This window comes from Oncorhynchus keta, chromosome 13 (assembly GCF_023373465.1).
Source record: "Oncorhynchus keta strain PuntledgeMale-10-30-2019 chromosome 13, Oket_V2, whole genome shotgun sequence".
In the NCBI taxonomy this organism is placed as follows: domain Eukaryota; kingdom Metazoa; phylum Chordata; class Actinopteri; order Salmoniformes; family Salmonidae; genus Oncorhynchus; species Oncorhynchus keta.
The window spans coordinates 25,441,043-25,463,054 of NC_068433.1; the positions used below are offsets into that span (position 1 = coordinate 25,441,043).

Sequence of the window (22,012 nt, forward strand, 5' to 3'; positions counted from 1 at the left end):
TTTTGTGACCTGTGTGAAGCTGTTGTATGCTGGGGCGTCATGTATGGTTAAGGTGGGAGGGGGCTCAGTAGGCCAGTCTGGGTGAGACGGGGCATTAGACAAGGATGCCCTCTATCTGGGCAGCTGTACACACTAGCCATTGAGCCTTTTTTAGGACTGCTACGCAGGAGACTGCGGGGAGTGTGCTGGACAGGCATGGATGTGGTGACAGGAATTGCAGTCTCAGCATATGCAGATGATGTTTCTGTGATGGTCAGGGATGGGCAAGATATGCAGGAACTAGAGACCAGTCTGAAGGTGTATGAGGGAGCTTCATCAGCTAAGGTAAACTGGGGAAAGAGCAAAGCTCTGTTATGTGGGGCATGGGGGATAGGGCTCCTCCTCTGCTTCCAGGGGTTTTGCAGTGGGGTTGTGAAGGGCTTAAAGTGTTGGGGGTGTACCTGGGCTCGGAGAGGTGGGTCAGCAAGAACTGGGAGGGGCTGACACAGGCAGTGGTGTCAAGACTGGCCAGGTGGAGGTGGCTCCTGTCCCAAGTGTCATATAGAGGGAGGGTGCTGATAATCAACAACCTGGTGGCATCTTCCTTGTGGCATAAACTGGCTGTCCTCAACCCCCCGCCGGTCTGCTTGCAGACCTGCAACGCAAGCTGGTGGACTTTTTTTGGTCGGGACATCACTGGCTGAAGGCAGCAGTTTTGTACATGACCGTCCACGAAGGAGGACAGGGCCTGGTGGAACTGGAGAGCAGGATGGCTGCTTTCAGACTAAAGGCGGTGCAGAGACTGCTGTACCACACTGATGTTGGCTGGAGGGAACCAGCATGCGCTGCTGAGGAGAGCTGGCGGATTAGGGTTGGACCGGCAGCTGTTCCTCATGAAGCTGGAGAGGCTGAGTACAGCAGGTCTCTCAGAGTTTTACTCTGCGGTGCTGAGGGCCTGGCAGCTGCTAAGGCCCACACGAGAAGGGGGTGTGGAGCCTGGGCAGTGGGTGTGGGAGGAGCCCATCTTCCACAACCCAGCCATCCCTTTGAGATCGGTTCAGTCGGCCACCCTGCAGAGGCAACTGATGGCAGGGGTTTACAAAGGCTGGGTGACCTGAGACTGCTGGGAGAGGAGGGGTGGAAAACCCCGGAGGTCTTGGCGCAACAAACAGGAATAACGTCTCTTAGGCTGCTGGAGAGATTCCTGGAGGAGGTTCAGGAGGCACTGTCTGAGCCGGTAAGGGGGTGTTTGAGAGGCCAAAGGGAGAGGGGCCACCAATGTTCCCGCCACTGCAGGTGACGGCAGAGACTGGAGACTGGCAAGGGGGTCTGGAGGACTTGTTAGATTTTAACACTCCGAGCCTGGGGAGTTTGAGGGGTGGGAGGTAAAGCCCTCTACAACCTCTGCGTTAAGGTGAGGAGCATTAGAAGCCTAACAGGAGTGAAGGCACATCAGTGGCAGGGGGTATGTGGGGCGGAGAGTATGGTGGGTTTTAGATGGAGGGCGCTCTACAAACCCCCAGTACCAAAGAGGTCAGGGGACCTCCAGTGGAGGGTTCTTCATGGAGCCCTGGCCACTAACAGCTGGTTGGCACGGGTTGATCCGGGAATTGGGCAGGGGTGTCCTTTCTGTCAAATGAAAGAAACTGTAATTCATGTGTTTTCTGTGTGCACCAGGTTAATGCCATTAATGTCTCTGTTGGAATGTCTGTGTGACAGGTTGGGGGTGGTTTTTGCTGTTGGGATGTTTATAATGGGATACAGGTATTCGAGTAAGGAGAAAGAAAAATGTGTTTTGTTGAATTTTCTGTTTGCTCAGGCAAAGTTAGCTATTTGGCTAACAAGGAGGAACAGGGTCAAAGGTGGGGGATAACAGACCCTTTACTACTGTTTCATGGGATGGTCTCTGCGCGCCTTAGGGTTGAGTTTGAGTTCTATAAAATGATCAAATGTGTGGAGATGTTTGAGGAGATATGGTGTGTTGGGGGGCTGTCTGTATTGCTGGGGAAGATGTTTTGGATATACGGTTGTAGGAGATGGTTTTTGTGTATTTTTATTTTTTTTATTTTTTATTTATTTTAGGAGTGGGGGGTGAGTTTTAAATGAATTAAGAATGTTTCAATAAAGCAAGACCAAAAGTCAAAGTCTCTCTCTCTCTCTCTCTCTCTCTCTCTCTCTCTCTCTCTCTCTCTCTCTCTCTCTCTCTCTCTCTCTCTCTCTCTCTCTCTCTCTCTCTCTCATCATTCACCTTGCTTTCTATGTTTTCTTTATTCCATCAGGACCAAATATCCATTTGTTGTGTTCAGAGCTTGGACAATGGCCCAAACATCCCAGTATATCTTTTGGAGATGGATTCCACAATGGAATTGATTTAAGCTTTAAATGGCTGGCGGATCTCTGTCATTCTGTCTCTCCTGAAATGCATAATCATTCATCTGATTCCATCTATACCATTTTTCCACATTCCACATCACGACAAAGTAGCAACATATCCAAGCAGAAGTAATGGACAGAACGGACACACCAAGGACAGAACGGACTATATGTCTTTTCAAGCTCTCTCTTTTTCAAAGTAACGGACGATATGTCTCCTTTTCAAACTCTCTCTTTTTCAAAGTAATGGTTGTATCATGATTTATCTAGTAACAATATGATAGCACTAATATGAGGGTCACAACAGGTCACAACAGGAAATTGAGGTAATACAGTTTTTGTAAGGAAAGGAAAAGATTGGGTTATTGTGGTAATAACATTGAGCCACAGAGGAGGCCTTTGCTTTATGTTAGATATGTGGATTTTGAAGCATTCCCCAAAAAAATGACCAACCACTGTATTTGTTCTGTTTTTCTCTATGTACAACTAACAAAACCAAGTTCTGAAATCCATCAGAAGTACTGCCAGTGCGTTTTCCAAAGTAGGACAGCCTCAGTCTCAAGGTGTCAACTTATGACTAAATCCACTTCCAGTTAAGTGTTCAGGCTTTATTCTGATCAGGCTATTGATGGCAGTGTCTTCTTCTTCTATGCCCATCATAGGGAGGAGGCCATCATGTCCACCTACTTTGACACAGTAGATGATCTCCTGGCGTCTTTCGGCCCGGTCCGAGACTGTTCCCAGGACAACGGGGGCTGCAGGAAGAACTTCAAGTGTGTGTCGGACCGCAGAGTCGACTCAACAGGCTGTATGGTGAGTTACTGTCACCTCTGTAAAACCTCTCGAAAGAAATGTAATTCCCACATTTATTCTTAGTATGACACAATGAGAATTGCCACATAATGAAGTGCTATATGTAAGTGTAATGTCTCAGTGATGTGTAATTTCTCAGTTAGAGGATTCATAATCTCCCATAATTTAGAGGATTTATGTGGATATGTGATTCAGTTTGACTTCATTGAGTTAAGATGCTTTAGGCAGTTGAAGATCTGCTAATTAACACATACACATTGATACAGAGGAAAGGGAGTAGGCGCCGGTCGTTTCCCACCACATTCTGAAGAGTGTTAGGCATTCCATGATGATAATGATCTTGGGACATGTTTCTAAATCTGTGATTGGCAAAAGTGTGAACGTTCACACCACCTGCTTCCATATTGAAAGCAAGTCAAACAGGTATAAAACGAAGATGTCATGATCCCAGGCTTACTCAAATCATGAATATCCCCAAAAATATAGTCTGAAACTGAAATTTTAGGAGTAGCTACATTGCCACACCCAGAAACGTTAGAAGTTATAGGCTGTCATACTGTAACCTACACTCTTAGAAGGGTTCCAAAAGGGTTCTTCAGCTGTCCACATAGGACCCTTTAAATAACCCTTTTTGATAACATGTAGAACCCATTTTGGTTCCACTTATAACTCTCTGTGGAAAGGGTCCTACATGGAACCTAAAAGGGTTATTTAAAGGGTTCTCCTATGGGGATAGCCAAAACCCTTTTAGGTTCTAGATTGCACCTCATAGTGTACTGTAGGAAACATATTACAGTTGATTTGATATGCAATACAGTACATATTTGAGTGAGCGGGGTTGGTCGTTTGCATATTTACAACGGGAGGAGAGATGGAGGAGAGACGGGAAAGGTCCAATGCCAGAGGTTTGGCTGGAGTTTGAGCGGAGTCGTAAAACAATTACATTCATGGGGCAGTTGGGTAGCTGTGTGATGGATGGCTTGATCATTAGGGGATAGGGTGCTGCTGTAATTTGACTGGCCTCTGGGCTGTATGTCCCTAAGAATGAGAGCCAAACACTGATACTACAATTTCTACTGGGGCTGTTAAAATAATTGCTGAATCGAGAGAGATCTGCTCAACTCTTGCTATGCTACTCTGAGAGCCAGCTTAAAAGGGATTTTGTGTTAACCTGTTGCAGCTTACTTTATATGCCTTTGTAAAGACATGGAAACATACATATTTATTCTACATCCATATACACTGACGGGACCATTCACACTGGAAACTGTTGAGCGTGAAAAACCCATTAGAGTTGCATTTCTTGACACACTCAAACCAGTGCGCCTGGCACCAACTACCACACCGTGTTCAAAGGCACTTAATATTTCGTCTTGCCCATGAGGGTACAACACTCATGTAGAGCATTTGAGCACAGCTTTATTTCAGGTAATAGATACGCGGGGTTGTATCCAAATCATTGCATTTCCATAATGTTTCAAACATTTATCCCTTTAGAGGGATAGGTAGAGTCACTGCATACAACTCAGCTCTTACTCCAGACATGGTTACCATGACAATCTGGGATGTTCTCGGAACCATATACTGTATCATAAAAATATGCCATGCTTGAGAAAAAGGCATCTTTAGTCACCAGGACTTATAAAGGGTGATGTAGTGCTTGCACTTTGTTTTTGTTTTTTTATCATCAAAGGTGAGATTTTTCACGAGTGCATTAGATAAAACCCCATGACCTAAGCTCCTGTGGCTGTAACCTGAAGTTCATAAATATGTAGTAACAAATAGGGCAAGAGTTATCTGCTTTAACAATGAAAAATAACTGTGAAAAATATTAGTTGGCACTAGCGTCCACTAAGTAGGGTTATTCATTGAAAGTCAGGTTTTTTTTAACATGAATCTCTGGATATACAAGGTAACAGCCAAAATAAAGGAAACACCGACATACATTGTCTTAATAGGGTGTTGGTCCACCACAAGCCAGAACAGTTTCAATGCACCTTGGCATAGATTCTACAAGTGTCTGGAACTTTTTCCCACAAGAAATTCAATAATTTGGTTTTGTTGATGGTAGTGGAAAATGCTGTCTCATGGGAGATTCTGGAGTGGCTCCTAAGTGGGTTCTGATCTGGTTAACTGAGATGGTCATGGCAGATGGCTTATATATTTTTCATGCGCATCAAAGCAGCAAACCACCACTCGTGCCATATGGGGGCATTGTCATCCTATGGGGGCATAGCCATGGTAGCCAAAATAATGTCCTACCCAGCATTTTTATAAGCATAATGTAATTTGAATTGCTTAATTAACTCCGGAACCACACCTGTGTGGAAGCATCTCATTTCAATATACTTTGTATCCCTCATTTACTCAAGTTGTACCCTTATTTTGGCAGTTACCTTGACATCTTAACCATATGGCTCAAATACTTCATGTTTATTGTTGTGGAACGGAATGTGCACCATGTATAGGTACATCGATTGAGTTATGATGGTGCTGTAAGTTATATCTTGGCTACGTGTTCTTTTCTGAAACATACTCCCTCCCATGTGTTATGTTTCTTCTATCATCTTTTCAATGCAGTCACTCTTTCCCCCGTTTACCGCTTTCCATTCAAACATTCAGAGTGAGACGTGAGCTACGTGTCAACTCTACTCAGAAAGACACTGCTCTCAATGTGTGATGATCCCTTCAGAAGCTAGGCTAGCTTTTCATTTCATATGTTGTTTCTTACCTTAAGGTTAACATTGAATTATGGCTTTTATGGATATTTTTTCCATCTTTTATGGAATGAAACTATAGCACTTTTTCCAAAGAGGAAAGACGCAAGACAGAGAGACAAATGTCAGCTAGCACATCAGAGAGAACAGAAGGAGGTATTATTTTTTGACATAATTTGTCTGGTGCCATATGGTTTTCATCAATATCATGAACAATTTAGCATTGATTAAGAGGTATGACATTACCATCAGAGGGGAGAATAAAAGTCAAGGAAAATAGTTTTGATTGACAACTAAGGAAGCACATTTTTTGGGCGACTTACCAAAGTGAGATGCAATATGGGTGCTCAATCAAGCTATGTAATTAGTGTTTAAATACAGTAGGCATTTATTGACTAATTCTACTATGTTGTTAGTGTATTTACAGGTACTTTTAACAACCCATAACACAACATTTTAAGACATCATTGGGAGTCCTTGTCATCTCCAAATTACTTAGGAAATTGCTACAAAGAGATGAGTACTCTGCTAAAGCAATCATATTTTGCCTCTTTTTGTGAAAATGAATCCTTTTAAGTGTGCACTCCACCTCTCTGTCTAAGATGTTATTACTGAGAGAGTGGATGATAAGCAGATATATAAACCTCTTAAACTGGCCAATTTGAAGGGTTCAGGGTGGGAAATGCTATAGTAGGTGGCTTTGGAAGACACACAAAATAATAACCATAACAGGGGAAGTGGTGGAAGGGCAGGAGAAGAGGACGTTGCGATCAGATGAGCCTGTTTCATTTAACACAATGAACCACGCTAGAACTCTATGCCATTGTCTAACTTGTCTTACATTTCTGCTACTTCTACTGTCGATGATTCAAATACCCTGCAACAGGCCACTTTTGTGTCTAAAAGAGAATTATAACAATGCCTGTTACAGTATTATGATCTTTCCCTGGTCTCTTTATATTTGCAATTAACATTCATGCCAAGCAAACAGTTATCAGTCTTTTGCTTAAAAATCACTTACCAATGTGCAACTCCCTATTTCTGTCTGTCCGGCTTTGGTTCCTTCAATAGCCTTTGAGTGCTTTGTCTACAATACATCAAGTTGTTTTTCAATGGTGCTCAGTATACATAATATTGTCTGATGACAAATGATTGTGATTTTCTACATTTGTACATTTTTTTTAGCAGACACTCTTATCCAGAGCGAGTGAGTGGATACATTTCCCTACTTTTTTCCATACTGATCCCCTGTGGGAATCAAATGCACAACCCTGCTCACCAACTGAGCCACACGGGACTGTTTCCTTAAGTATTTCTCCAGTGGTTATGGTATTTCAGTTTACTAAACCCACAGCAGCTATGCACCATTAGCACTGTCATGTAACGAGGCCTCACAGGTTGCAACGTTCTTTGCTCTTTATTTATTGACATGCTTTCATTTCCTCAAAGCACTGTCTTGACATATCACTGGTTCTGTTTTGATACGATTACTGACTGCCATTAAGACCCACATGGTTAATCGACAACCTTGTATATGACACAACGCACTGGTATCAACCTGACTCCTCAGAAAGAGGAAATAGCTCAAATGTCCAAAAACCAGCATGTTTGATTGCATTGCACTTTTAGTGTGATGACACAACCCAATGTTTTTGTTTTCATGGTTTCAGTTCACTGTCAGAAGTGTGACTTTTTTGAGTTGTGTATTTAGTGTAGCCTATATTCTTATCACACAAAAGCGAACTGCAGACATGAGGGAAACTGTCGCCATGCCAATTGAATCCAATATGCCTTCATTTCAAGGAATTAACATGTACTGTATCAGAGTAATGGCAAAAGCTAATCTTGTCTGGTGTATATTTCCCTGCACTCCAAGGATAATTATCAAGTATTCCTGCAGTACATCTGAAATATATTATGAAATAAAAGAGAACAAGCGATAGACTAAAAGCGTATTAATTAACAGACTATCGACTGAGGTGCAATAAACTAGTTCTAGCTTTGGGTTGATAAGGATGAATCTGGTTCCCATATGTGAAATTCTAATTAATTTCCTTGCATAATTCAGATCTCATTTGGAACGTTGCTGAATGGCCGCTGTTCCACCTCGCTAATTTGTTGCTAGCTTGTTAATTAAATGATTCAGTCCATATTCAGGCAAGTTGGCTATGTGATCCCAATGCCTCTCTGCCCATGGCCATGTGCACTTTTTAAAGCATCAGTTAGAGTCAACTTGGTTGCTATTGTTATACATGAAAAGGTAGCATGTTGTTGTCAAACTGTTTGCCTTGTCTTTATTCCTGTTTGTAGGGGTGGTTTTTGAGAACTGCAGTTTATTCCTCCAAAGTGAGTGATAACTTTACCGATTCACACATAATCTTGAACATTGCCTCCTGTATTGTGCCTCATCCTGATATGTGGATTGATATTAAACTGCTCTATAACAGAGCCATCTTGGTCCTACTCAATATGTTCCTGTCTTCGTTTGGACAGCAATGAGTTTGATAGAGATTCATGTTGTGTCTTAATAGGAATTAAAGGTCTTGTCTGTCTTAGATTATGAATCAAATAAATCCTTGTTTATTACTAACAGATCTTAAACATAATTTAACGATTGTTATCCCCAACAAAGCTGATTGGTCTCCTTAAAAGATAACTAACCGTTTGAGCTTCAATTGTAAATCGATTCTAAGCATGCCCTTTAAGGCTCTGAAAAGGTGGCAGTCATTTTGATGATTAAAAAATAACAACTCAATTTGTTGAAAGGTTACGGTGGCCGTTTCAGCTGCTGCTCACGCTGGAAGCTAATTATCCTCCTACTCTCTAGGAAGTAGGCTGCTATTTGGTTGCTGCTATTTGGTTGCTGCTATTTGGTTGCTGCTTTTCGTTGGCACCAACACAAGGTACCAGTGATCAAATGCAATCACTAGATAGAACAATTAATAGAATAGTTATACAATACACGTGTTCCCAGCAATAATTATATGTTTTTAATTTGCCTCTGTCAAGGCTTTTTCGATTTACGTGTATTTTTTTCCGATCCAGATTGGGCCTTATTATGCAATAAACGTGCATCTGTTTGTGTGTGTGTGTGTGTGTGTGTGAGTGTGTGTGTGTGTGTGTCTGTGCGTGTGTGTATGCGTGTGCGCACTTGTATGAGTGCTTTCATATTGGCAGGCATGTGTGTATATTTGTGTGTGTGAATGATTATGTATGCATTTGATAAATAATCCATTTTCATCATATAATCATCATGCTCCATACCCCAGTAGGATGCTGCCATGGCAGGTATCTACTCGGATAGCATAGAGGGATGAGGATTAAAATTACAAAAATGGGTCATCCCATGTCATTTCAGCAAGCCATGACACCCACCATCTCAGTGTCACGCCCAAGCTGTTTTTTCTCTGTGTTGGTTGGGGCGTGATAGTGACTAGGGTGGGTCATCAGGGTTTTTGTATGTCTATGTTGGCTTGATATGGTTCCCAATCAGAGACAGCTGTTTATCATTGTCTCTGATTGGGGGTGATATTTAGGTAGCCATTTCCCCATTGGTATTCTTGGGATCTTGTCTGCATTTAGTTGCCTGAGTGCACAACAGTAGCGGCACGTTTTGGTTGGTCGGTTTATTAAAATGATGTGGAACTCTACTCACGCTGCGCATTGGTCTCATCATTACGATGAACGTGACACTCAGATTGTTCTGAAATAGTTTCTGGAGTTAGAAACATAAAATATTAGCATTCCTTTAACATTGTTTTGTCTAAATATAATTAGATCTCTGAGAAATTAAGCTAATTGACTGCACCCAATTTGGTCTTTAAAAAAAAGTGTATTTATATAATGTCCAATAAATATAGAACCTAAAATCAGATTTGTACCAAACCCCCGCAAAATCCACCCCAAAAGTATCAGTATCAGTTCTCTGTCTGACAAGTAAACTGTGCAAAAAAAGGAAGGTACTCTCACTGTCAACTGCGTTTATTTTCAGCAAATTTAAGTTGTGTAAATATTTGTATGAACATAACAAGATTCAACAACTGAGACATAAACTGAACAAGTTCCACAGATATGTCACTAACATAAATTGAATAATGTGTCCCTGAACAAAGAGGGGGTCAAAATCAAAAGTAACAGTCAGTATCTGCCAGTTCTTGCTGTGAGATGTTACCCCACTCTTCCACCAAGGCACCTGCAAGTTCCATGACATTTCTGTGGAGAATGGCAGTAGCCCTCACCCTCCAATCCAACAGATCCCAGAGGTGCTCAATAGGATTGAGATCCGGGCTCTTCGCTGGCCATGGCAGACCACTGACATTCCTGTCTTGCAAGAAATCACGCACAGAACGAGCAGTATGGCTGGTGGCATTGTCATGCTGGAGAGTCATGTCAGGATGAGCCTGCAGGAAGGGTACCACATGAGGAGGAGGATGTCTTCCCTATAACGCACAGCGTTGAGATTGCCTACAATGACAACAAGCTCAGTCCGATGATGCTGTGACACACCGCCCCCAGACCATGACGGACCCTCCATCTCCTAATCGATTCCGCTCCAGAGTACAGGCCTTGGTGTAATGCTCATTCCTTCGACGATGGTGAGACAAAACGGAGACTCGTCAGCGAAGAGCACTTTCTGCCAGTCCTGTCTTGGCCAGCGACGGTGGGTTTGTGCCCATAGGCGACGTTGTTGCCGGTGATGTCTGGTGAGGACCTGCCTAACAACAGGCCTACAAGCCCTCAGTCCAGCCTCTCTCAACCTATTGCAGACAGTCTGCACTGATGGGAAGTTGGGAAGACTTGGGAAGTTGTTGTTGCCATCCTGTACCTGTCCCGCAGGTGTGATGTTCGGATGTACCGATCCTGTGCAGGTGTTGTTTAATTAATTTTGTAAAAATGTAATCTCCAATTTCGTGGTGTCCAATTGATTTAGTAGCTACTATCTTGTCTCATCGCTACAACTCCCGTACGGGCTCGGGAGAGACGAAGGTTGAAAGTCATGCTTCCTCCGAGTGCTTCTTAACAGAGCGCGCATCCAACCCGGAAGCCAGCCGCACCAATGTGTCAGAGGAAACACTGTGCACCTGGCAACCTTGGTTGGCGTGCACTGCGCCCGGCCCGCCACAGGAGTCTCTGGTTCATGATGAGACAAGGATATCCCTACCGGCCAAACCCTCCCTAACCCGGACGACGCTAGGCCAATTGTGCGTCGCCCCCCGGACCTCCTGGTCGCGGCCGGTTACGACAGAGCCTGGGCGCGAACCCAGGGTCTCTGGAGGCACAGCTGGCGCTGCAGTACAGCACCCTTAACCACTGCACCACCCGGGAGGCCCTTTGTAGGTGTTGTTACAAGTGGTCTGTCACTGCGAGGACGATCAGCTCTCCATCCTGTCTCCCTGTAGCACTGTCTTAGGCGTCTCACACTACTGGCATTGAAATTTATTGCCCTAGCCACATCTGCAGTCCTCATGCCTCCTTTCAGCATGCCTAAGGCACATTCACACAGAAGAGCAGGGACCCTGGGAATATTTATTTTGGTGTTTTTCAGAGTCAGTAGAAAGGCCTCTTTAGTGTCCTACGTTTTCATAACTGTAACCTTAATTGACTACCGCCTGTAAGCTGTTAGTGTCTTAATGACCGTTCCACAGGTGCATGTTCATTAATTGTTTATGGTTAATTGAACAAGCATGGGAAACAATGTTTAAACCATTTACAATGAAGTTATTTGGATTTTTACGAATTATCTTTGAAAGACAGGGTCCTGACAAAGGGGCATTTCTTTTTTTGCTGAGTTTAGTATTGAGCTGCAGCTTGGAGTAATGTTTATTCATGTTATGTAATGTATTCTCAGTGAATTTAGTTTTGTTTTTTACATGTTCAGAAAAATTATCATTTTTGTGTCATTTCTAAAATGTGTTTGGTTTATGTTCTATCCTTTATCCATATTACCAGGTTCTGACCACTAGATAGTGATGTTCCGGATCGTTTTTTAAGAATACCCCCTCAATATTAAAGGGATAGTTCACCCAAATGACAAAACTGCATATTGGTTTCCATACTCTGTAAGGAGTTTATGGACAAGGTGTGAAAGCAACCCATGCTTTGGTTTTGTTTACCTGGTCACTGTTTCAAATGTTAACTTTGTAGCATTTGTGGCACAAATCCAATGCATGTCAATGGTACCTACACTAAATGATCAAAAGTGATTTTTGAAAATTACTTGTCAAACATCTCATTTCAAAATCAGGGGCATTAACATGGACTTGGTCCGCTCCTTTGCTGCTATAACAGCCTTCACTCTTCTGGGAAGGCTTTCCGCTAGATGTTGTGACATTGCTGCGAGAACTTGCTTCAAGAGCATTAGTGAGGTCAGGCACTGATGTTGGGCGATTAGGCCTGGCTTGCAGATGGCTTTCCAATTCATCCCAAAAGTATTCGATGGGGTTGACGTCAGGGCTCTGTGCAGGCCAGTCAAGTTCTTCCACACTGATCTCGACAAACCATTTCTGTATGGACCTCGCTTTGTGCACAGAGGCATCGTCATGCTGAAACAGGGAAGGGTCTTCCCCAAACTGTTGACACAAAGTTAGAAGCACAGAATTGTCTACAATGTCTTTGTATGCTGTAGCTTTAAGATTTCCCTTCACTGGAACAAAGGGGCCTAGCCCAAACTAAGGGTCTTAACCCAAACCATGAAAAACAGCCCCAGATCATTATTCCTCCTCCGCCAAACTTTACAGTTGGCACTATGCATTGTGGCAGGTAGTGTTCTCCTTGCATCTACTAAACCCAGATTTGTCCATCAGACTGACAGATGGTCCAAACCAGGTAGTATCAGGATGTAAGCTGGAACACAAACCTAACAACTTCATTTATTTGAACAGGGGAATAAAACATCACCAAATTCACTGAGAATACATTACATACGAAGAAACAATACTTCGAGCCCAGAGATCCATACTACTTGTCTGACATAGAGAATTCATTCTATATATTGGTTGTTGTGGTGGGATTGGAGTGGGGTGGTGTGGGTGGCTGTTGACCATTTCTTTGGACTAACTCATGTTTAGAAAGAGTGGTACAAATCAGATGTTAAGTACTGTATTTGGATGTTAGGTACTGTATTTATTGAATATTATGTGAATCCTATATACTAAAAAGGCCAATTTGGGGGCAATAAGTTACCTTAATTTCTCTTAGATCAAATTATATTTTGACAAAATAATGTTGCAGGAATGCTAATCTCATCTGTTTCTAACAATAAAAAAAAATCGGAATAATCTGAGATGGTGGGTGTCAAAATCCTCTTTCTTGTTCTTTTTGAGGTGGAACGACCCAAAAGAAATGTTTATTTTTCCTGGTCTGTCTGTGAAGACAGAGTCCGCTGTGAATGAAATATAAATGAAGCAGGACTAATAAGATTGTGTTTCCCAAACTACCCCACATGGAGCCCCGGGGCATATGTTTGGACCAGCGGGCAATCTTATTAAAAGTTTCCACAGACTCTACTCCCTCTCTCTCTTCCCTCCACCATCAGCATTCAAACTGACTTACAAAAACTCCCTAGCCCGGTGTTGATTTGCAAAGAGGATAGACGCCAGCATTGATGTGAGTAATGCTGTCCCTCACAGCTCATTGAAATGCAGATACAACTATATCAAAGGCCTGGAGAGCTGTGTTCAACCTGTGATGTCAAAACCTAAAAGAGAGGGAAGGAGGAAAGATAGAAAGTATCACGGCCATCTTGTTCAATTTCCTCCCATCCTGAGTCTGGACTTTGGATCATAAATCTCCAGCTAGGAGGCTGTTAGTTACCCCGCCACTCGTTTGTACTTCCAGGAAATGGAAATGGTATTCTATTAATTGGTATTCTGAATTAAAGCTGGTGGCGAAAGCTCCCTGCCTGTGCCTACATGATTAATGCAAATATGTGCCAACGATTAAAACTTCCCATGCCTCAGCGGTCAGAGTTGTGGTGGTATTTTCTCTTTGACTCTTTTAGGTCTGCTTTACAACACCCCATGTCAGAAAGGAGTGAGACATACAATGGTATTGTCTGCCACGCTTGTGCTTGAATTCCATTAAGTGACTAATTTCCTTACCCTGTCTCAAACTCAGAAGACCTATTTAATGCATTATGGAAATATATTTCCCATGAAGTCTAAGTTTTGAAGTCACAGCTCATGTTTTTTCTTTGCCTTTGTTTCCTGTAAGCGAGGGAAATGTGGGTTCTCGTTCGAATTGCTGTATATAGGAAGGTTACTGGAAGCATATGCTTGTAAAGCGAGTAAACCGTTCTGCAAATATATGTGTGAATTGAATAGTCCTGCACCAATCCCCCCTCGCTCACTCAATGCACAGATAATCTGAGAGATACAAATAGTATGTGGAACCATCGCTGTAACAGCTAAACTACATGTTTAGCTGATGTTGCACATAAACACACCATAGAATAATGTTCCGTAAATGGAGTGCTGTTCTGTCACAGTTTAAGGCTGAGTTAAGGCAGACTTTTCCCCTTCTGACAGACAGGAATGAGAACTAGCCTGCCTGGGGGTGTGAGTCGGTAGAGTGCCAACCCTGACACAGTCAAAGACTAAGCTAACCTTTAAATTGGCATGGTTTGCCCCAAGGAAGCACGCATTGATCTGTGCTGAAGTGCACACACCTCCACACTCTTGATGTGCTCAATAGTCTTGCTGGGGAGACCAGGAGAAGTTCACGTGACTCTGTCAACTCTGTGGTTGTGTTGGTAAATCTTTGACGGTTACAGCTGAACTATTCATCCGAAAGCTAAGAGGCTCAGTTAGTTCTGCTGCATTCATTGTAGCTACAGATACAGTGTCCATCTTCTTAATGGGTGTAGTCAAGAGAAGAGCAGATGGCATAATTTTATCAGCACATCACACTCTGTTCTCTTTTCCCTTTGGGACATCTTTGGGATGCCGTATGGCAATGATGCGTCATTGATTTCAGACCCATCTTTTACTTTTATTCAGGCTGTCAAATTGAAAAGATTTTTTGGAAATAATAGATAATATAATAGAAATAATAGAATAATAAGTCTTGGTTCGCTAGTTATGCATTGCTAAGCACATTCCCCATTATATAACACCCCAAAAGAATGTGGAGCACACTTTGAAGGTCAATAATTAAATAATTTGTTCTGAGCAAGAAGCAAAAACGGTGTTCTGTTGCCCCTACTTAGTATGATATTGAAGAGACGTCTGGGGGAAAACATTGCCTCTTACCCCTCCCCATGAGCTCTGCCTTTTTCTTTATCCTCCTTATCACTGCTTTCCTCCACGGTCCTGCGTTCTGGAAAGATGCACATCACAACTTTTCCTGCCCCACTGAACAGCTCTGCTCATTAATCAACATTTCAATGGGTTGTGATTTCCTGCAAATGCCTTTTCATAATTCACACCTCATTTCGCTCATACTGGTGGTTAAGCGGGGGGATCGAGCCTTGTCATTTATATTACGGGGGGGAACCCTATTTAGGGGACACACATGGCACACCACAGAGACGGTCTACGTGGAGTGTTTACATTAAGTCCTCTCCATGTCACTGAGGCTGGAATTAAATCAAACCCGCACTGTCTTAAAATAGCATTGCTCCTGATTCAAGAAAATGTGTTTGAAACAAAAAATTACTCGTATTTTGACCCAGAGTTTTTGGTAACCTGCAAGTCTTGATCGAATTCCACCCAAATTCATGCTCCAAGGCAAACATATTTTTATTCTGGGTGATGTCCTTAATATCAACTCAGGTCATGGATCTCCCTTGGCTCAAAGGGCAGGGATAAGGCTTTAGACCAACTTTTATTAAAGTTTTTCACGTTGAAGTGTATTGTTTGTCGATCATTGTGCTGTATAGTGGTCATGACTCTATCGGCCATAACAAAAGGAGTATTATTTTGCTTGGCTTAGTAGTGGAGTCCTCCAAAAACACACATTTTCAAACTATTTTTAATAAAATAAGATACTGCATTATCACCACAGGACTTTCTTTTATCCTGAATATCTGTATTTTGAAAAAGGAAGGCCACACACATCAGTTAACCTCCCTGATCCCTGAAATGAAAAAAGGATGCATCACAATAGCATGTAAACACATTGATTAATCAAGGGTCGTCACGCAGTAGGAATGACAATTGAATCAGTGCTTTTGTTTGATATCATAATCACAGTATAATCAAGGAGTCAAGGCAGATCTTTCATCCCCTGCTGGGCTGTGTTTTATGTGTTCACTGATAATATCGTGTCAGGGTAAAAAAAAAAAAGAAAGCAATTCAATTTGGCTCAGTCACAGCCCGACTGCACATTAAAGCGATAGAAAAAGTATTAAATCCAGTGACTTTATTCCCAACTGGCAGAGCAGTGCTGGGTTAGATATCCTGCGAAAGATTGCTGTTTCAATTTCATTCCCCTCTAATAGTTTAATGAATGCGGGAGCAACATTATTGTACTTAGAACCCTGATATTATCTCCTATCTGTTGGGACTCGATGAAGATGGAGGGAGAATAACAAAGCATCCTTTATTGAATTGAGCTCTAGCCACAATTTCTCCCTTCTTGTCCTATAGTCCTCTGTTCTGCGGGTGTGTGTGTGCACGCGTGTCTTTCTGCGTGCGTGCGCCCGTGTGTGCGCCCGTGTGTGCGCCCGTGTGTGCGCCCGTGTGTGTGTGTGTGTGTGTGTGTGTGTGTGTGTGTGTGTGTGTGTGTGTGTGTGTGTGTGTGTGTGTGTGTGTGTGTGTGTGTGTGTGTGTGTGTGTGTGTGTGTGTGTGTGTGTGTGTGTGTGTGTGTGGCATTGCTACTTGACCATCTGGCATTACACATGGACAGTTGTGGACAAATCCAAATAATATTTCATTCCAGGAAAAGGCTTAGCAGTTTTTGAGAAACCTGACGACACCAAGAGATGAAATATACCAAAACAAGACAGTACAGTCTAAATCCCTGTAGTCATCACTGCCTTTGGTTGACATCGTTCCTTAGCTAAACACAGCTGTGTCATTTCACTATGAAATGAAGCATTGGAGAAATTAAAATAGACAACATAACAGCTGGAAGAGACCTCATGTCTCTCTGAGGGGATCGTCTGTCTTCTGTTTTTTTGGCACTCTTGGCACTCTCCTATGGATTTCCATGCATCTCTTTCACCTCCAAATCAGATCAAGATGTCAAATAAATACACATTTTGATGTCTATCATCAGACAATATGATTTACCCTGTTAGTACCCTTACAATAAAGAAGCGTGTGTCCTGTATTGTTCTCAAAGTATATTCTTCCTGGTTCAGTACATCGCCATTCATTATCAACCCACTAGTTTTCTCCAGTATTTCCCCTATCATTGCTAATTCCCTGGTGTTTCCACCAAGCTCCTTTCTCACCATATGGTATACGGTGACACATGGGGGTCAACGACAGCTATCACCTTCCTGACTATTACTTCATACAGTATGCCGGGTGCTAAGATGTAACTTCAAAAATAAAGCATTTTAATGTGTCTGTCATCCTAGGCCCCAGTCATTAAGGAAAAAGATCTTAGTAAATTGCATAGAGCCTGATTAAAACTTGGGGTGTTGAAAGGTGATGAGAAAAAAATGAATGGCTTACTGTCACGTGATGTGGTGTATTGGGCCTCGGAGGCGTGTGTGTGTGTTCTCTAAGTTCCCATATTTATCCCCTTTGGGCTCATGATAGATCAGGATATAGCGCTGTGCCGTTATTTATGGAGCAGCCATTGGGCGTTTACTGTTGCCGTTTAGGAATACTGGGTAATTGTTTTGCCATGTTTTACTTGTTTTCTTAAACTGCCTCATTTTATTTGTTTTCTTAATCTGCCTCATCGACACCATGCCTATTGCCCATACTCCAACGCTGACGCTGATCAATATCGCAGCCTGACAGGCTCGTATAACAGCACTTCTAAGGCTCTCCAGTGTGAGTGAGTCAGCTCTCCCTCTACCCTCTTCTATCCTCCCCTCCCACACTTCTCCTCCTCCTCACACTCCCTCTCCTCCTCCATCTCTTTCTACACCATCTGAGTCCTTCATTTCTTGTCCCCCCCCCTCTCCACTCTGCATCGCCATACAGTACACGGGAGTCACAGATGAGACCCAGTATCGATTATCTGAGCAGCAGTGCACTGGTGCGTGTAATCCTCCATAGGAATGTTATGGACGGAACTCTGATAGGATAAGGTCTGATTGTATCCCTATAGAACCTGTAGTGAAGTTGAGGTGCTGTTAGATCTTAGTGAGGAGCAATAAGATCCTGGTGGCATGGAAATGATAGATTCTGATCAGACCCATGTGCCATTAAGAAGATGAAGAAGCCTGCATGATGTTATGAGCAATATATTACTGTATAGACGCCCAAAACGACAAGTTCTAACAGTCAAGATCCAGAATGATACTGTGGATGACAGACACCCATGGGAGCAGTACAATATTGATTGGTTTAGGCGCATTGGACTGTGGTGTGTGTGTGTGTGTGTGTGTCACAGGGTTAATGTTAGCCATAGCCTGATACAGTATGAACTCATTGCCCTAGCACACCAGGATTCAGTGCACTTTTCCAACAAACCCTGAGGATGTGTTTATCAGACTTCGATCTTATCAGTCTACAGTCTTCTTATCACAGGAACACACCATAGCTACTCTATCTGCAATACAGTTATACTGCGACACTAAATGTCTCTTTAGCATGGCCTTATTGCAGATAGCTGTGAGCAAACATCACAAGGCTTTCAACATAAAAGGGGCTTTGAGAAAGATTAAGCACACTTCCTGAAATAGGTAGTTTAAAAATATCTCACTCCCTGAAATTGACCAATTTCAATGAGATACATGTAATTGTAAGGCTCTATATTAAACTCTACACTGCTCTATACTAAAACCATACAACATGTAAAATGCCTCTTTTTATCAGAACTGGCCATATAGCCTAGGCCTATGGTATCTCCTCACATGTTCAGTCTTTCTGCCACTTAGCAGCCATGAGATGTCAGTGAAAGGGTGATGTCACACTGAATGCTATCCTACAATTCCCAGGGGTGACACTCCACTCTGGCCTCCCAGACATCTAGCCATCCATCAGGATCAAATTATCTGTCAGCTGGTATTATGTTTGACATCAACATCACTCTGCTGTTATTATGGCTGCCCATCATCCAAATAAGATAAACCCCAGATATGCCCCAACAACAATAACAGCCGCCACTACAATCGCAGAGCAGAGATGTTACTGGGTTGTTTAGATTTTCATCAAATAAGAGGTATTTGGGGTGTTTGCATGCACTAATACAAATGTCCATGCATATTCAGTGTGTTTTTTAAGATTTGAAAAGTTTTTTGTATTTGTAATTGTGTACAGTAGGTGTTGCATCAGATTTGAGCCCTAGGACCATGCCCCAGGACTACCTGACATGATGACTCCTTGCTGTCCCCAGTCCACCTGGCCATGCTGCTGCTCCAGTTTCAACTGTTCTGCCTTACTATTATTCGACCATGCTGGTCATTTATGAACATTTGAACATCTTGGCCATGTTCTGTTATAATCTCCACCCGGCACAGCCAGAAGAGGACTGGCCACCCCACATAGCCTGGTTCCTCTCTAGGTTTCTTCCTAGGTTTTGGCGTTTCTAGGGAGTTTTTCCTAGCCACCGTGCTTCTACACCTGCATTGCTTGCTGTTTGGGGTTTTAGGCTGGGTTTCTGTACAGCACTTTGAGATATCAGCTGATGTACGAAGGGCTATATAAATACATTTGATTTGATTTGGTTTTGGATTACATAAAAGGATGGTGTCAAAATCACATAAGATAGCAGACAACCTATTGTTCTGTCCCTTTTTGTCGTGTAATCACACCATGAATGTAGGCCTACACTAAACAGGTGCAATTGGCGGTGGGTTAAAACATGCAGGAAATGACTACTACATTTAGGACTAACCTACTACCGAAAGCTTGTCAGCAGTTGGATTGTGCAGTCATCTAATTACTAAAATGTCAGAGACTGCCTGGCAGTACCACTGTGTGATAGCAGCACTGTCAGGTTATCACAGCACTAACTCCCTAAACTCTGCTCCAGCAGAGCTTTCAAATCACTCCACTAATCTGGAGTAAACACACACCATATAGGCCTCGAGTCATTTTAAATAAGTCACTTTTTATCAGGCCAATTTGGGGGGATTATATCTAAGTACTACCGTTTGCTGATTTGAATGGTATTTTGAAGTGCTGTATGCACTTATGCTGCATACACTTATGCTGCATACTTGTGCTGTACGCAATATTCCTTATCCAAGTGAGAGTCTTTATAATTGACTTGCAGTTTATCCATGTGGTTGAAATTAATTTGGAGAGCTCTGTTCTGATTGCTTTCCCTGATTAGCCAATCAACACTTCATCAAATCCCCACTGACTCTTGAGGGGAACCCTGGGAGATGGAGTTCTTCATCACTTTCCTCATTTTTGTTAATTAAAGCAGACCATCTTGCTGTCTGTCTCCTAGTAATTGCTGGGTCCTGATCTGAATAGATACACTACATGACCAAAAGTATGTGGACACCTGCTCGTCGAACATCTCATTCCAAAATCATGGGCATTAATATGGAGTTGGTCCCTTCTCTGCTGCTACAATAGCCCCCTCTTCTGGGAAGGCTTTCCAATAGATGTTGGAACATTTCTGCAGGGACTTGCTTCCATTCAGCCATGAGCATTAGTGAGATCGGGCACTGATGTTGGGCGATTAGGCCTGGCTCGCAGTCGGCATTCCAATTGATCCCAAAGGTGTTTGATGGGGTTGAGGTCATGGCTCTGTGCAGGCATTAAGATTTCCCTTCACTGGAACTAAGGGGCCCGAACCATGAAAAACAGCGCCAGAACATTAGTCATCCACCAAACTTTACAGTTGGCACTATTCATTGGGGCAGGTAGCATTTATCTGGCTTCCGCCAAACCCAGATTTGTCCGTCGGACTGCCAGATGGTGAAGCGTGATTCATCACTGCAGAGAACGCAATTCCACTGCTCCAGAGTCCAATGGCGGCGAGCTTTACACCATTCCAGCCGATCCTTGGCATTGCTCATGGGGATCTTAGGCTTGTGTCTGGCTGCTCAGCCATGGAAACCCATTTCATGAAGCTACCGATGAGCAGATATTGTGCTGGCGTTGCTTCCAGAGGCAGTTTGGAACTCTGAAGTGAGTATTGCAACCGAGGGCAGACCATTTTTACACGCTACGTGCTTCAGCACTTGGGGTCCCGTTCTGTGAGCTTGTGTTGACTACCACTTTGCGACTGAGCCGTTGTTGCTTCTAGACATTTCCACTTCACAATAACAGCACTTACAGTTGACCAGGGCAGCTTTAGCAGGGCAGAAATGATGAACTGATCCTATGCATCCTATGACGGTGCCACGTTGAAAGTCACTGAGCTCTTCAGTAAGGCCATTCTACTGCCAATGTTTGTCTATGGAGATTGCATGGCTCTGTCCTCAATTTTATACACCAGTCAGCAAAGGGTGTTGCTGAAATAGCCAAATCCACTAATTTGAAGCGGTGTTCACATACTTTTATTTATACAGTGTATGTTGACCTCTCTGACCTCTCTCTCTCTCTCTCTCTCTCTCTCTCTCTCTCTCTCTCTCTCTCTCTCTCTCTCTCTCTCTCTCCCTCTCTCTCTCTCTCTCCCTCTCTCTGTTTCTCTCTCTCTGTTTCTCCCTCTATGTGTTTCTCTCTCTCTCTGTCTCCCTCTCCTGTGCATCTCTCTTGCCTCTCCAGTGTCCTGACGGGCTGCGGCCGATGAAGGATGGCTCGGGTTGCTATGACTACTCGAAGGGCACAGACTGCACGGACGGCTTCAATGGGGGCTGTGAGCAGCTGTGTCTCCAACAGCTGGTGCCCCTACTAGACAACCCCAGCTCCAGCAACATCCTCATGTTCTGTGGGTGAGTCAGCCAGTGGCAGGACACATACAGCATCAGGGAAGAAGCCCCTTTAAAATGTCTTCTTTCCTGGGCAACCTGGGTCCAACAATATGTTCTGTGGGTGAGAATTAGGCCATTATTGATAACACAAATAGAGCATAAGAGCAGCTCTTTGCAATAGGTTGTCTAAATCAG

General features: G+C 43.1%; 1 protein-coding gene across 5 annotated transcripts in view; it reads left to right on the forward strand.

Moving 5' to 3' along the window:
• The window catches only part of LOC118387540 (astrotactin-2-like), a 396,009-nt gene that overhangs the window by 178,295 nt on the left and 195,702 nt on the right, over positions 1 to 22,012 (forward strand). For all 5 annotated transcript variants that reach the window (XM_052459839.1, XM_052459840.1, XM_052459841.1 and 2 more), the window contains 2 exons: positions 3,015 to 3,165; positions 21,672 to 21,838. In XM_052459839.1, coding sequence (XP_052315799.1) covers positions 3,015 to 3,165; positions 21,672 to 21,838 — 318 coding nt within the window. The remainder of the gene's footprint in view (positions 1 to 3,014; positions 3,166 to 21,671; positions 21,839 to 22,012) is intronic.